Here is a 15,225-nt window from a genome sequence, read left to right on the forward strand (position 1 = left end):
GACTGCTCAGGGCCCTGAAGGGGCTGCAGTCGGAGCACGAGGGTCTTGAGCGCAGCTGCCTGATGTTGACGGCTGGCTTCTAAGGAGCCTGGCCTGGGAGTGGGGAGAGGTTCTCAGGGAAGGCCTGGAAGGCACTACCTACAAAGAAGGTGGTAGGGCTGGGCTCACCAGAGGCAGAGGCCACCCAGCATGGGGGAGGCCCTGGGTGGCTGCCCTGACACCACAATTTTTTTTTTTTTATAGTTGTAGATGGTCAGAATGCCTTTATTCTATTTATTTTTATGAGGTACTGAGGATCGAACCCAGTGCCTACACATGCTAGGCGAGTGCTGTGGCACTGAGCCACAACCCCAGACCACAAAAAAGGAGCTGGGGTTGTGGCTCAGTGGTAGCGTGCTTGCCTAGCATTCAGGAGGCACTGGGTTCGGTTTTTAGCACCACATACAAATAAATAAAATAAGGATCCATCAGCAACTAAAAAATATTTTAAAAAGTAGTAAACTTAAATCTGAATCATTAAACTTGAAGACAGCACCACACTCATTTCCACACACAGGTAGGTGCTGCAGTCGGCTGTTGAGTGCCCTGTCCTCTTGTCCCCCTGTCCTACTGTCCACTGGGAGGTAACCTGCCATCCTTAGGGATGAGGGCAATGAGTTCAATTGTTTTCGCCTCTGGTCTATTTTGGAACCTTTTGAAATGAAAACTGAATTAAAATTTTTTGTTGTTGTTGATTCTTTTTTTTTTTTTTTTTGTGCTAGGGATTGACACCAGGAGCATTTAACCACTAAGTCACATCCCCAGCCCTTTTTAACTTTTTATTTTGTGACAGGGCCTTAATTAGTTGCTGAGGCTGGCCTGAACTTGTGATCCTGCTGCCTGAGCCTCCTGAGTGGCTGGGATCACAGGTGTGCCACCGTGCCTGGTGGTGGTTTGATTTTCATTGATTCACTCCATGTCTGTTTCCATGATGCTTTCATGTCACCTTAAAAATCTGAGCTTTCTGGACCTTCCCAGTCTTGTTTTTCCTGGCCTTGAGTCTGTTCAGTGCTCTCTCTGATGCCCTGGTCTCTGTCCCGGCTTCTTCACTCAGGAACCAGTTTCTTAGCTTCATGGAGAGCAGGAAGCAGCTGCTGTGTGTGGATGAGTACCTCTTTCGATCCTGGTTCACTTTGCTGCCTCTGGGAAGCCTGGTTCCCTATATGGAAAACTCCACGGAATACTTGAGTCTCGTGCCTGCTCGGGTCCTCGACTGTTTCCTAGGGACTCGCTACAGGCTGCAAGGGCTTCAGGAGATCTCTTACCAAAACGTGGAGGTTTGTGGTTGGGAGTAGGGTGTCAGGTCCTTGCTTAGCCAAAACAGACTACCAGCTGAGCATTGAGTGCTCTGGTCTTCTGTCCTGAAGAATGGGCTGAGGAAAATGCTGAGAACCAATAACAGAGTTGCTGAAATAAGAGGTCATTAGCTCTGAGGGTTCAAGTCTGACTTCCCAGACTCGATTCGGGTTTAATAAGAAGAGTGCAAGAGAACAGTAGCCTTTGGTTCTTTACGACTGTTGGAAGGCACTGTGAATGTCACACGCTCCGTAGCTGCCGTCTTTCCTTAGCTTTTGGGGGGTAAAGAAAACGGTATGAGGGCTGGAATGTAGGTTAGTGGCAAAGCACTGGCCTCGTGTATGCAAAGCCCTGGGTTCAATCCCCTGTTCCAAAAAAGAAAAGACAAAAAAAAAAAAAAAAAAAAGCAGATTCACGGCCCGGGTTTCACTGGTGGAAGATGAAGATGGCCCTTGAGCCCTTGAAGGCTGTGCACAGGGAGAACAGGATGCGGCAGTCCTGTGCCCTTCTTGGCACGGACGGCTGTTTCCTGATTGGACTGTTCATATGGCCCTTTCTCTGCCCGGCCCTAGGATGTCGAGCGTGTTTTCAATATGCTGATCCACCTCGTGGACATCTACCAGGACATGTAAGTAGAAAGGCCTTGCAGCCTCTTCTGCACGGGCTCCTATGGGGTGCAAGCCACCTGCAGTCCTCAGGGTCCCAGGCGTGCTGTCAAAGTGGGTGGGTCGGACACCAGCAAATGCCCTGATGTCCTCTTCAGTTGCCAACCCAGCCATCCAGGGGTTTTCTGTTTTTTTTTTTTTTTCTCTCCTTAAAGGAAATAAACTGGGCTGCAGATGTAGCTCAGGGGTTGAGCACTTGCCTAGCATGTGCAAGGTCTGGGTTCAGTCCCCAGTATTAAAAAAAAAAATGAAATAACACCTCACAGGTGCTGAGATTTTGCTTTGCCCACCCAACCCTTTTTGCCTTTGGGTTTTTATTTATTTTTATTTGTCCTAATTAGTTACGCGTGACAGTAGAATGCACTCTGACATGTCACTCTGACACATTGCAGCAGAACTCCTCGTTCTCGGTTGTGCATGCTGTGGAATCACACCAGTTTTTACTCATATGTACACATAGGGTCATAATCACTTATTTGTAAACAATTGTCATCAGTGTGAATGTAGGTGCTCTACATTTCTTTAACATTTAGTTCTTACATTTTTTGCAAGTCAGGCCAGTTTAAAACAAAAAATCAAAAGTGGCCTTGCAGAACAGTTACTCCTGCACTGTGCACGACCTCTGCCCCTGAAGGAAGAGCACATGAATGCAGCCAGGAATGTGCACCAGGGCCCCCAGTCCCGGGACCTCTCTGAGCACTGCTGTTGCTCCCTCTCCCGGGCCCCAGGGTGTCGGGACTTGGGGTTATGCGCAGGGTCTCCCTGCATGGCAAGCCCCTGTGACTTCGAAGTGACCTTTCTCATATCACCAGGCTGTTAGTCATCAATACAAAACGTGGGTCTCACCAGGTGGAAAACATTCGGTGAGCAGTGTACATTCTTCCCTTAGCATCCCCCTCCCTCCTGTAATGTTCTGAATTTTTTTCCAAGTGTAATCTTATTTTAATGATTAGAAATATTCATTCCTTGCAATTTTTTTTAAATAAGGAAATATGCTTGCAAGTATTTTAACTTGCTTTTAATAAGAATAGTTCCAACTGCTGAACTAAAACAAAATGTCTTCCTGGTGCTCCCTGTACCAGGGACTAAGTCCAGGGGTGCTTAACCACTGAGCCACATCCCCAGTCTGTTTTGCATTTTATTTAGAGACAGGGTCTCACTGAGTTGCTTAGGCCCTCACTAAGTTGCTGAGGCTGGCTTGGAACTTGTGATCCTCCTGCATCAGTCTCCCAAGTAGCTGGGATTACAGGCGTGTGCCATGATGCCTACTCTGTGTTCCCTTTTTATTTTATTCACCGCTTTTAGACCCATTGTAATGTTACCTAGAGGAGACCAAATAAATGCTTTACTTGTAGGTAATTTATTTTAAGTAATTTATTGATAGTAGTAGAGATTGAGCCTGAAGTGCATCCCCAGCCCTTCTACTGATTTTGAGTTAGGGTCCTGCTAAGTTGTTAGGCTGGCCTTGAACTTGGTCATCCTCCTACCTCAGCCTCCTGAGAAGCTGGGAGTCCTAGCTTGTAGGTCTTTAAAAGGGAAGGGACTGGTAACTCATAATGGGTATCGTTTCCTCATTTCCTAACGACTTCACTGATCTCTCTGGATACCTGGTGGGTAGGATTCTGGAGAAGACATCATTAGAGTCCTATTTGACCGTGTGCCTGAAGCTTCATGAAGCTGTCTGCAAGATCACCAAAACCCCGAAGTACTTTGAGATCCCCGCCTTGTCTGCCTGTGTCATTGTCAGAGTCCTTGGACTTGGTCCTGCTGTGGTAAGTGGCATTTAGGTACCAAACGCCAGGCCCATCCATGGAATCTGACTCCACACAGCCTGATTTGGAACGTGTGGAGTCCTGGGAGGCCTGGGGCAGAGAGAGTGGTCGAGTCAGCTCTCAGGCACCCACTGGATGGGTTCAGCCGTGTGCAGACCACACACCTGGCGCCTGGCCTCACCAAGGAGATGACCCTTTTTTTCCCTTGATTCTGTTGTTCACAGAAATCTAGGCCTATTTCCCCGCCCAAGGTCTTCCATCCTTGCTGGGGCACAGCACGGCTGTGGGGCCTGGGCCCTGCTGCCCAGCTGCCCAGCTGCCCAGCTCAGGCCCTGGCACCCCTCGGCCTGCAGTCATCCTTGCCCTCGTGCCCCAGAGGGACGCTGCTTCCTGCCTCTGGAGACCCGCTGCCCCGGCCTTCACCCTCTCTCCTCTCACCCGAGTCTTGCTGGGGGCATCAGGACTGTGAGGTCACGATGGAGGTGGTCGAGTCTGTCTTCACCTTATTCCTTGCAGCCTTACTTCTTTAAGATACCGCAGACACACTCTAAGAATGATTTCTTTTTTTTTTTTTTTTTGGTCCTGGAGTTGAACCCAAGGGTGCCTAACCACTGAGCCACAGCCCTAGCCTTTTTTTTTTTTTTTCTTTTTGGGAGAGAGAGAAAGAATTTTTTTTTTTTTTTTTTTTAAAGAGAGAGTGAGGAGAGAGAGCATTTTAACATTTTATTTCTTAGTTTTCGGCAGACACAACATCTTTGTATGTGGTGCTGAGGATCGAACCCGGGCCCCGCGCATGCTAGACGGGCGCGCTACCGCTTGAGCCACATCCCCAGCCCCAGAAAGAATTTTTTAATATTTATTTTTTCGGCGAACATAACATCTTTGTATGTGGTGCTGAAGATCGAACCCGGGCCGCACGCATGCCAGGCGAGCACACTACCGCTTGAGCCACATCCCCAGCCCCCATCCCAAGCCTTTTTAAAAATAGTTATTTAGTCGTAGATGAGCACACAGTAGCTTTATTTATTTTTATGTGGTGCTGGGGATTGAACCCAGTGCCTCACACGTGCTAGGCAAGCGCTCTGCCGCTGAGCCCCAGCCCCAGCCTGGATTTACTTGTCATGGTCGTTCAGTGTCCCAGATCTGTGGTCACAGATACTCCATCTTTGCTCCAAAAATAAAAATGCTATGCAGTGACAAAATTGACCAGAACGAAAACACGCTGGGGCGAGTGTTGGGAGCCTCTCGTTGGGAGGCCAGCTGGGCGGCTGCCCGTGGGGCCTGGAGCTCAGGTCAGGGCACTGGGGTGGCTCAGCCTCGGGATTCTCCCAGCCGTTCCTTTACCGACCACTTCTGTGCAGCCCTGGATGACACCAGGATGGGCCGGTGTTTGGCTGGGCCACTTTTGGGAGTTGGTAGAATGCCTGGGCACAAGGGACATGCATGCCCGCTGAGGCATCCGGATTGCTCTGGAAGGTTCTGTGCCGTTCAGGGACTTCATGCAAGGGCCCCTGTTTCGATTTCCCTGAGACCCCCAGTGCTGTCCTGGCCTGCCCTCGCCTGTGCCCTGTGCTCTGCTTACCCTGCCTGGGGCCCACGTCCCCTCTCCTGCTGTTGGCTTGCCTCCCCGGCTCCTTGTGCTCCTGTGCCTCTGCACTCACTGTGTCTGCGGACCACGCTCTTCGTGCTGTCTGAAAGGGCCGTCTCTTCCACTCTAGTTGGTTCCCTACGGCAGGATGGCGTCTGCTTGGCCCCCTTGATGCTTTGCTGAGGCGGAGGACCCAGGGTGGTTCTGTGAGCCTCAAGGGGCAGGAGGTGGGTTCCATGGAAGCACATACCGTGTAGTCCTGAGGGCCTCAGGGGAGGCCTCTCTAAAGTGAGGTCTGATGCGTGTGCTCCTTGGCAAAGAGAGAGGATCGGGTCACTAGAGGCTTTGAGTCCCCAAAAGGAGGTGGCTCTGTGGGTGTGGTGGTGGAAGTTCAGAGGAGAGAGATAGGGGCTGTCCCCACAATGTGCCCAGGGGAAGGGGACTGGGCTGGCCTCCAGGCCAGCAGAGTGGCTGCTTCCCATCCCTGAGGAGTGGGGCCCAGGGGTTTTCATGGCCTCTGGCTGGGCTTCCCTGGAAGCATGCTTGACCTGAGCTGGAGAAAGCACAGGGCTCCGTGTGCCCTGCCTGCTGGGGGCTCTTGGTGAGGCGGGGTCTGCGCAGGGACCTGTAACACCCATGCCTTCTCCCCTCCTCTCCCTCGTCGCCCCTTTCAGGGGAGTGCGGGGTTCTGAGGGAAGCGCAGTGCTTGTGTCAGGTAGGTTTCCATCAAGCACAGAGCTGGGCGGTGGCTCGGGTGCTGGGAAGAGCAGCGCAGAGCAGGTGACTTTCTCTCATATGCCCACAGGACATGGCAGAGGACCCAGGAGCTGCAGCCTGGAAGCGCTCAGTGACAAGTGTCCTGCAGAGTGTCCTGGCCACCACTAGATCCTGGCTACGCGGGGTGTTTGTGAAGAGCATGTTCCTGAAACGCTCAAGTGTCCAGTTCTCGTATCCCGAGGAGATCCAGGTACGCTTTGCCTGAGTCTGTGGAGCCTCTTCAGGCACCAGGGTGGGGATGCCCGGAGCTGGACCAGCAGGACCACAGGCTGGAGGCCCAGGCTCATCCTGAACCTTGCCTTGAGCCTTGGCCCCTTCTCCAGGAAGGGACATTGGCCCTTCCCTGGCGGGGAGTTGGTGGCCGCCAGGTACAGTGTGACACAGTGCGATGGGGTGTGGTCACACTGAGGCAGGGGTGGCCAGGAGGACCATCGGGCTCTGCTTCAGGTCTGAGGCTGTAAGCCCGCTGTGTGTCACTGGAAATGGAAGGTAAAGGTGACAGTAGGGTAAAGATGCTAGCTGGCAGCTGAGCAAAGCCATTTGACAAGATGGACTCCGCCCCCAAGGCCTTGGACGTGGCGATTCCCTAGCTGGCAGCTGAGCAAAGCCATTTGACAAGATGGACTCCGCCCCCAAGGCCTTGGACGTGGCGATTCCACAGTATAGCGCTTGAGACCCAGGAGCCTGGGTCCCTAGAGAGCTGCAGCAGGGGGAGTTGGCGGTAGGAGGTCCCCACCACAAGTAAAGGTCTGCTCCCCTGTCTTGGAAGTGGAGGGTTGTCCCCTTGAGCCACGGTCTTCCAGGGAGACTGTGGACCTGCTTGTGGTCTTCTCATAGAGTAGGGGCCGGACTCATTGTGATATGGGGCAGGGGTACCCCAACCAACTGGACCAGGGTGTCTCCAGGGCCAGGGGGTCATAGGTTTCAGTCAAAGACAAAAGTCATCCTCCCCCAACTGCTTTGTGAAGTTTTATATCAACACACTAAAATCCCAGGAAAACACAATTGGATTATTAAATGTTATTCCAGGATTCTAAGCGGTATAATCCCCAGGCGTTCAGTTATACTGAAGGATAGCCGTGGAGCCACAGACAAGAAAGAAAGATTCTAAGTGTAGTCGTAATATAAAGAAAAAATGGAAATTAATTAAGCAGCTGTGCTGAGGTAGTTGCTGCTGTTATTGCTGTTTTACAAGTAAAGTTAGTGGGTCTGGGGAACCGAACATGTTTTTGGAAGGGGGGCTCTTTCTCACTAGGAGAAGGGAGGCAAGAGCTCTGTGTATGGAAGGAGCTGGAGACAGCAGTGAAACTCATGATTCATACAGTTGTCAGCTCTGTCCCCCCAGAGCCCTGTGGCAGGGGCACCCTGGGACCATCAGCACCTACAGAAATGATGCCCTGGGACCTGAGCTCACCTACCTCACTTCGTGGCTTTTTTTTGATGGGGGGGCAGCACTAGGGACTGATTCCAGGGGCACCTTACAACTGAGCTACCTCCCAGACATTTTTATTTTTTATTTTGAGGCAGGGTCTTGCTAGGTTGCCCAGGATGGCCTGGAACTTGCGAACCTCCTGCCCCGGATGGCCACCACACAGGGCCCAATTGTGCCTTCTAACTTTCGTTCCCGTCTTACAAAGCTGCTTCTGGAGGGGAGCCGCCTCCCCGGGACAATGGAGGTGCACAGGGGCCAAGAGCTCCTGGTGCTGGAGTGTCGGGAAGCGCTGAGGGAGGGGGGTGGACGCACGTGGCGGTGCAGACTCCTCCTGGGACGCACGAGGACCCGTGTGGAGTCAGGGGTTGTCGACGATGGTCTGCTGTTGCGAACTTTTCAGTTTTGACAGCTGAGGGGTGGTCATGGTCACGATGGCAGAATTAGGGTCAAGAGTGCATAGAAATTTGGGCTGGGGCTGTGGCTCCGTGGTAGAGTGAGTGCTCGCGCAGCACCACATAAAGACTATTGTGCCCACCTACAACTGAAAAATAAATACAAAGCTGAGTTCATAGAAATTCTCTGGGCTACCTCTGGCATTTTTGTTAAGTCTAAAGCTATTCCATGCTTTAAGAAACATGTTGAAGATGCTCACATTAGTTAATCTGGTACAGTTTGATTATTAAAAGGCCAAATGAGGGCTGGGGATGTGGCTCAAGCGGTAGCGCGCTCCCCTGGCATGCGTGCGGCCCGGGTTCGATCCTCAGCACCACATACAAACAAAGATGTTGTGTCCGCTGAAAAATAAATATTAAAAAAAATTTAAAAAAATAAAAATAAAAGGCCAAATGATAGGAATGGTATAAAATTAATTGATAAACAGAGAAGAAAAAAATTTAAAATTTTTCTGTTAAAGATGGTAGCTAAGAAATGTAGATGAAATAATTGCAATATAACACTTGTCACCCTGTGACCAAGGCACAGTAGCTGATGCAGGCAGGGATCACTCAACAATCCTGAGGTCAGTCAGGTACAGGATTCCCAGGGCTCAGCCCAGAAGCCCTTATGGCAGTGAGTGAGGAGAGCTGGCGGACAAGCCTGACCCGAGGCCGGCCTCTCTGTCAGTCCTGATGGCACTAGCAGGTCTCATGGGCCTCTCAGTCAGGCCCAAGGTGTTTGGCTGGGCAGCTGTGGCAAGTGCAGACGTTTGGCCACACCTGCCCTACACCGAGTGCACTTTTTACATGGTTTGACTTCATAGTGTCCTGACCAAACCTATTGTAATCGTGGGATCAAGAGACAGTTTACAGAATGCCCTGAACTTAAATTGTCAAGGAAAGATAAGGCAGCGAAGTTCTCCAGAAAAGAGACGTGATCAGTAAATGCACTGTGTGTCCCGAGGTGGACCCTGATCCAGACATCAGGTGGACATATGGAGGCACGAGGGAGGGGGCAGCTGCTCCAGGCTCCTGTCCTCCCAATGCTGCCTCTCCTGAGCAGACATGGTGTGGGGACGGGATGCCTGCCCGGGTGTGGGGACCTGTTAGCTTGGTGCCTTCAATTGGTTTAGCAAAGTGCTTTTAGTGGGGATTGGACCCAGGAGATTCAACCACTGAGCCACATCCCTGCCCTTTATTTTTTTATTTTTTAATTTGGAGACAGGGTCTCACGGAGTTCCTCAGGGACTTGCTAAGTTTTTGAGGCTGGCTTTGAACTCGCAATCCTCCTGCCTCTCCCTCTGGAGCAGCTGGGACCAGAGGTGCCCCCGTGCCTGGCTGTTGTGTGTTTTCTGTAGGATGTCCCTGTGGTCTTTACCTGTCCCTGTGGCTGTCACTTAACACGTGGGTTTTGCAGGTCTGGCGGCGGCTGGTGGGAATAAACTTTCCTGCAGAGTGTGGCTGGAAGGAATCGCTGCTGGGCGACATGGAAGGGAGGCTCAAGCAGGTACCAGACCTCGGGGACACCCTCAGGGTGGTGATGAGCCCAAACTGCTGGCAGCACCAGGTGCTACAGCATGTGCAGGCCCTGGGATCCACCCCAGCTTTCCTTTTTTTTTTTTTTTTTTTCTGATCAGTCCTTTGCAGTTTGTCCCCAAAACACTAGTGTGACATTCCTGAGAAGAGCCAGGGAATGGAATTGTGCTATCCTGGGGACTCTAGACACTCATGTCATCAAACCCTCCATGTGCAGGCTCCACGGACCTGGCCTTCTTAAATACTGTGACAGGGAGAACTCAACAACTACCCTTTATGTTGAATGAAGGCCTGTGACCCATGAGGACTGGTTTCTACGTGATACGAGTGTTCTATACTGGCCTGATCAAATGGATCTTTTTAGGAAGACAAAAGCAAGGAAAAATGGCTTATTTTTCAAAATTTCCATGTTTTTGCAAGCAGCTATTCCGGATGCTTTTTTTTTCCCAGTATAAAAGAGACCAACTCGTTTTCATCTTTGCTCCTCTGGTGATGGCCAGGGAGGACATGTGCAGGGTGGGGCATGCAGGAGGGGAGTCAGAGCCACCAGGCCCTCACGCCCACCCACCTGTGTGTTCCAGGAGCGGCCTGTCTTCCAGATCTCTGTCTTCTGCAGCACTCTCTGGGATGCAGCTGGCCTCCGGGACAGTGTGGCCAGGAGGTTTGAGAAGTGTGTCATGGAAGCTGTGAGCTCTGCCTGCCAGGTGACCGATCTCTTCCTGAGAAACATGCTTGGGTTCACGGCTGCTTGCCAACATGGTCAGCGCCAGCCCTAAGTGCCTGCCGGTTCCAAGCATTGGGTCCTGGGCAGCCCCTCCCTGGTTTGGGCCCCATGCTGCTGTGCAGTGTGTGGTGCCCACTCCTGGAGATGCAGCTTGTCTTTCTGCTGCAGAAGCGTACCCGTACTTGGTGAAACCACAGTGGCGCTCCCAAGCCTCGGTGCAGGTGACCTGGCAGGCTGCACCTCTGACTGCCCATCGGATCGTTGCCACTGGTTTGTTTATGGCCTGTTAACTCTTGCCCAGCAGATATGCAGCAAAAGACCCCAAAGGTCAACAGCACATCTGTGGAAGGAATAGTCCAATAGACTCCATCCTTGTTGGGACGGGGCGCTTGTCCAGCATGTGCGAGGCCCTGGGTTCTATCCACAGCACTGCAAAAAGGAGGGGAAACAGTCTATTGGTACACTTGGCTTTTTTCTGCAAAGTGGGAGGAGGTTCTCCCCAGAGCCTGGCAGGAGTTGTCCCTGCACAATACCAGGCTGCCTGCTGGCCCCAACGCCCTGCTCTGTCTCCTACTGGATGGACACCTCCCACCCTACACAGGCCTGAGCTTCATTGCTGGCCAGTAGGGTCCCAAGAAGTAGAGGTTCCTGTTTCTGGGCTCTTGTCTTTTCTAAGACATAGTTTTTGTTTTGTTTTCCTTTTTTTTGCAGTACTGGGGACGAAACCCAGGGCCTCCCAGCATGCTTTGAATCTGTAGGTCAGTTTGGGGAGTGTTGACCTCTTAATGTCAAATCTCATGATCTCTAAACCTGGAATGTCTTCCCATTTATTTTGGTCTTTAATTTCTTCCAACTATGGTTTGCAGGTTTTAGATGGTGAGGTTTGCATTTGTTTTGTGAAGTTTATTCGTAAGTACTTTATTCCTTCGCTAATAACCTTATTCCTTTGTAAGAAATTATTTTCCCAATCTTGTTTTTGGGTTGTTCATCACTAGCATATGGAAATAGAGCTGCACATCGTCCCAAGCTCGTTTATTGGCTGTCCTGGGGTGCACATGGGAGAGTGCATCGTCTTCGAGGTTTTGTTATAGACAACCGTGTTATCTGCCTGTGAGGATACTACTTCCTTTCCAATCCCAACACCGTTTTTTGTTTTTTTTTTTCCTCCTGCCTAATTGCACTGGATAGCAACTCTGTGACAGTCAGAGGGGTGAAATTGGCCGTCCTGGTCTTGTTCTTGGAGTTTTGTCTGATACTTGTTCTGTATCTATTAAAATGGTTGTGTCTCTTTTTTCTATTGGTATGATGTAGTCATGTTTTTGTGTCTGTGTGTGTGGCACTGGGGATTGAACCCAGGTGTACTTTGTCGCTGAGCCACATTCCAACTCTTTTTCTTTTTTTTTTTATAGCTTTTTTTTTTTTTTTTTTTACCCAATACCTTTGTTTTGTTTGTTTATTTATATCTGGTGTTGAGGATTGAACCCAGGGCCTCACGCATGCTAGGCGAGCGCTCTACCGCTGAGCCACAACCCCAGCCCACTCTTTCTGTTTTTCATTTTGAGATAGAGCCTCACTAAGTAGCTGAATCTGTCCTCCAAATTGCAGTCTTCCTGCCTCAGCCTCACCAGACGTGTGCCACCACACCCAGCTTATTGACCGATTTTTGAGTTAAAACATGGTTTTATTCCTGGGATAAATCTCACTTCATCATGGTCTATAACTTTTTATGCTTTGCTTATTAATGTTTTCTTTTGTCCTTTTATACGTCAAAAAGTGTCTGTTGTTTATTCACCCTGTGTTTTTTTACTGATGACTGAAACTTTTTTTTTTTGCAAAATTGTAAACCTAAAGAAGGAAAATGTTTTGTTTCTTGGTGAAGCATCAGGAGAATCGGCGTGTCTGGTGTTTGAGAGCAGTCTTCATGAGAATCACAGCTTCGGACATGAAACACACAATGTAGTAGAGGCTTCCTCATCTTGTTTTGAGTATTTTTTATGACAGGCAAGACTAAGAAAAACGCAGAAGGTGGCAGTGAGCTGGGAGGCGTGTGACTTGGGGTTGTTGGGGGTGTTCTTGTGCGTGCATCTTCAAATCTCTGGTACCTCACGTAAGGAGACGGGCCACAGGGGGATGGAAAAGTTCTAGGACATATTAGGTCCTTTTTTGTTTTCTTTTCCTTTCTTTTGCAGGACTGGGGATGGACCCAGGGCCTCCCAGCATGCTAAGCTCTCCCTTTACCAGGGGGGTACTCCCAACCTCTCTTCTTTGTTGTCTTCTTTTTTTTTTAGGCACTGAAAAACTAGCTTCAGTAGATTTTTGAAATGCTAATGGGTACTAACTTGTCATTAAAATACAAGTCAATGAAATCTTCTAAATTCTTTTTAATTCATTTTCTTCTAGTCTCAGACCAGTGTCCTGGAGGGAATCTCTTGTCATGATTTGCAGAAATTTGGCAGCCTTGTGTCTGCCGTGATCACCAAGTCCTGGCCCAGGAACAATGGAGAGGCCGTGGACGACCTGGATGAGATTCTTAAACACCTGCTCACGGGGCCAGATGTGAAGCAGCTCTTCAAGTTGTATGGTGTGTGTAGGGAGGGTTGGGTCTGCTGTCCTTTCTCAGGTAGCAGAATAGGGCAAGGTGCTTGATGACCTGATCCTCAGCCTACATGTGCTGAGGTTTGGTAAAGGCAGGATGGGCGGGGGTGCCCAGGCAGGTGATAAAGAGCATCTAACGGCAGAGCCACTGTCTGCTGAGTGCCTGCTGGACATGTGCTCCTGTGGGCACACACTGTCCTTGAAGCAGCCCCTCTGAAAGTGTTTGGGGCAAGTTGCTTCCCCAGGGTGTTGGAGACTTCCTCTGTCAACCATGACGAATGTGACTCTTCAGCGTCACCTTCCAGTTGTTCTGCATTGCCCTGAAGACGATCGTGCAGGGTTATGTGTAAATTGCTAGATTCAGATCTTGTAGTGGGAAAGCGCTGGGCATGGCAGTACAACCCAGGGCAGATGACGGTCTCAGCAAAATCAGCCACACCCAATGCCACAGGAGGGGCAGGAGCAGTGCAGGAGCAGCGCGTGGTCATGAAGGTGGCTGCTGTGTGCACGGGCCCGGCAGCTTGCTGGAGAGGAGTGCACTTCTGTTTTGAATGTCCGCACTCTGCACACGCAGCAGGATGCGTCTGAGGTTTCAGGCCCGACAGCTCTGTTCCTGTTATTGCTGAGCAAAGCACCTTTGTCTAGATGTGCCTGGGTTGGTCCATTTTCCCACTGAAGTCATCTCAGCTGCCTCTGTGTTTTTGTAATTAGGAATAAAACTGTGTGTGCGTGCGCGTGTAAGCACGTGTGTGGTGCTGGGGACAAAACCAGGGCATTGGGTCTCCTAGACTAGCACCCTACCACCACTCTGCACCCCAGTCCCGCACCATCTTTGATTTTAATGGTAAAGGTAACTCTGTTGTCCACGATACTAACTGAGCCTCATACTACTGTGAGATAAATAGTCTGGCAGGTAAACTAAGCACATTTTAAAACCTCAGCCTCTGAGGTCATCTGAAAGCTCACATTCCAAGTTTGGAACTGCAGTCAAGATAGGCAGATTGTGAAGGCTCAGGCCTTCAACCCTGTGGTTCTCCTGGCTGACATTGGCCATTGGGAGGGTCTCCTCCGTCTACCAGGAGAAGCACTGGGGTAAGACAGGTATGGGAACAGCTGAGTGAGGCGGCAGCACTTCTGGAAACACTGTGAATGCAGCCAGTGTCAGGTGGGCATGGCGCTGGGCTGAGGTTCTAGAGCAAGCAGGCGGAGGGTCCGTGGACTCACCATGTTCCTCATCTGATCAGGGACGGATGAGAAGCTGTTAGACAACCTCACAGAGGACGCCAAGAGGTTGATGGCTGCTGCCAACTCTGTCTTCATGAAGGTTGCTGGTGACGTCCTGGATGGGTCCATATTGATCGGACACTTGGAGCTGATCCTAAAGCACAAAACCCAGTTTCTGGACCTGTGGCAGTTAGGTGAGCTGGGCCAGGCTGGTGTGAGGCCTGCGTTCACACGTGTGCTGGGTGTCCTCTTCCATGCCACCAAGTGGAGGAGTTCTTGTCTTCCTATGGTGACTGCAGGGCACTCCCAGGGGAGAAGGGGGTGTCACGGAGAAGTGTCTCTGCCTTTGGTGACTCTGTCATTGTATTCCAGAGAAAAAGAGTTTTTCATTCCAAGAGGGAAAATGTGACATGAAAGAGACCCTGGACTGGAGGATGGGAGAAGTCGTGTTTCTGAAGAGAGAGAAGAAACAGGTGGACAGCCTCCTCAAGCTGAGCAGGAAGGTGAAGCACCTCGTCCAAGGTACTGCCCCCGCAGTTGCTCTGGACACCCTTGAGAGCTGGGGCAGGGAAGAGGGCCACAGAGAGCAGGGCCTTATTTGGGGGGAGAGCTTTTGAAATACATTTTTAGCCGAGTTTTCCATGAGTCTGCCGGGGGAAGTAGGCTCCGCTCTCGCTCCTGTTGCTGTGCCTCCAAGCCCGTCCATATCCCGGTTCCCAGCGTCCTGTGCCAGCTTCCCGTGGGGTGGGGTGGGGGGGATCTCTCTCCAGTCTGGGCCCAGCACACGAGGTCACTTGCTGCCCTGTCACGCCCAGTGGTGCCCTGAGTTACTGGAGCAGTCTTCGGGCCAGGCCTTCGCCATGGCGTGAACACAGGACTCACAGGCCACCCCACGTTCCGGCAGAGCTTCTGTAGCGGTGGAATTGCTCTGCTTGTCTTGTTATCTCCTTTTCCCCTTTTCCATTGTGTTTCTTTCTAATTCAACCTGGACCAGCCGTCTGAGCGGACGTCTCTGAAGGGTCTCCAGGATGGAGGGCTCATTTCTCTGGGGGGAGGTGGCCCTCATCTCCCCTCATCTCCCAGGGTCTCCTTGACCTCTGGGCTGGTGGGGCAAGTCCCGCATCCCGGGCTTGCCCTCGACTC

The 15,225-nt window shown here is 51.0% G+C and overlaps 1 protein-coding gene across 1 annotated transcript in view; it reads left to right on the forward strand.

Annotated features, from left to right (window-relative positions):
- Window positions 1-15,225, forward strand: part of Rnf213 (ring finger protein 213) — an 87,654-nt gene that overhangs the window by 17,218 nt on the left and 55,211 nt on the right. Inside the window, exons 10-18 of the mRNA XM_077800526.1 lie at window positions 1,094-1,316; window positions 1,908-1,963; window positions 3,619-3,772; window positions 6,166-6,327; window positions 9,421-9,510; window positions 10,121-10,243; window positions 12,664-12,844; window positions 14,103-14,276; window positions 14,455-14,604. Of these exons, the coding sequence (XP_077656652.1) occupies window positions 1,094-1,316; window positions 1,908-1,963; window positions 3,619-3,772; window positions 6,166-6,327; window positions 9,421-9,510; window positions 10,121-10,243; window positions 12,664-12,844; window positions 14,103-14,276; window positions 14,455-14,604 (1,313 nt within the window). The remainder of the gene's footprint in view (window positions 1-1,093; window positions 1,317-1,907; window positions 1,964-3,618; window positions 3,773-6,165; window positions 6,328-9,420; window positions 9,511-10,120; window positions 10,244-12,663; window positions 12,845-14,102; window positions 14,277-14,454; window positions 14,605-15,225) is intronic.

The sequence above is a fragment of the Urocitellus parryii genome, chromosome 7 (assembly GCF_045843805.1).
Source record: "Urocitellus parryii isolate mUroPar1 chromosome 7, mUroPar1.hap1, whole genome shotgun sequence".
Taxonomy (NCBI): domain Eukaryota; kingdom Metazoa; phylum Chordata; class Mammalia; order Rodentia; family Sciuridae; genus Urocitellus; species Urocitellus parryii.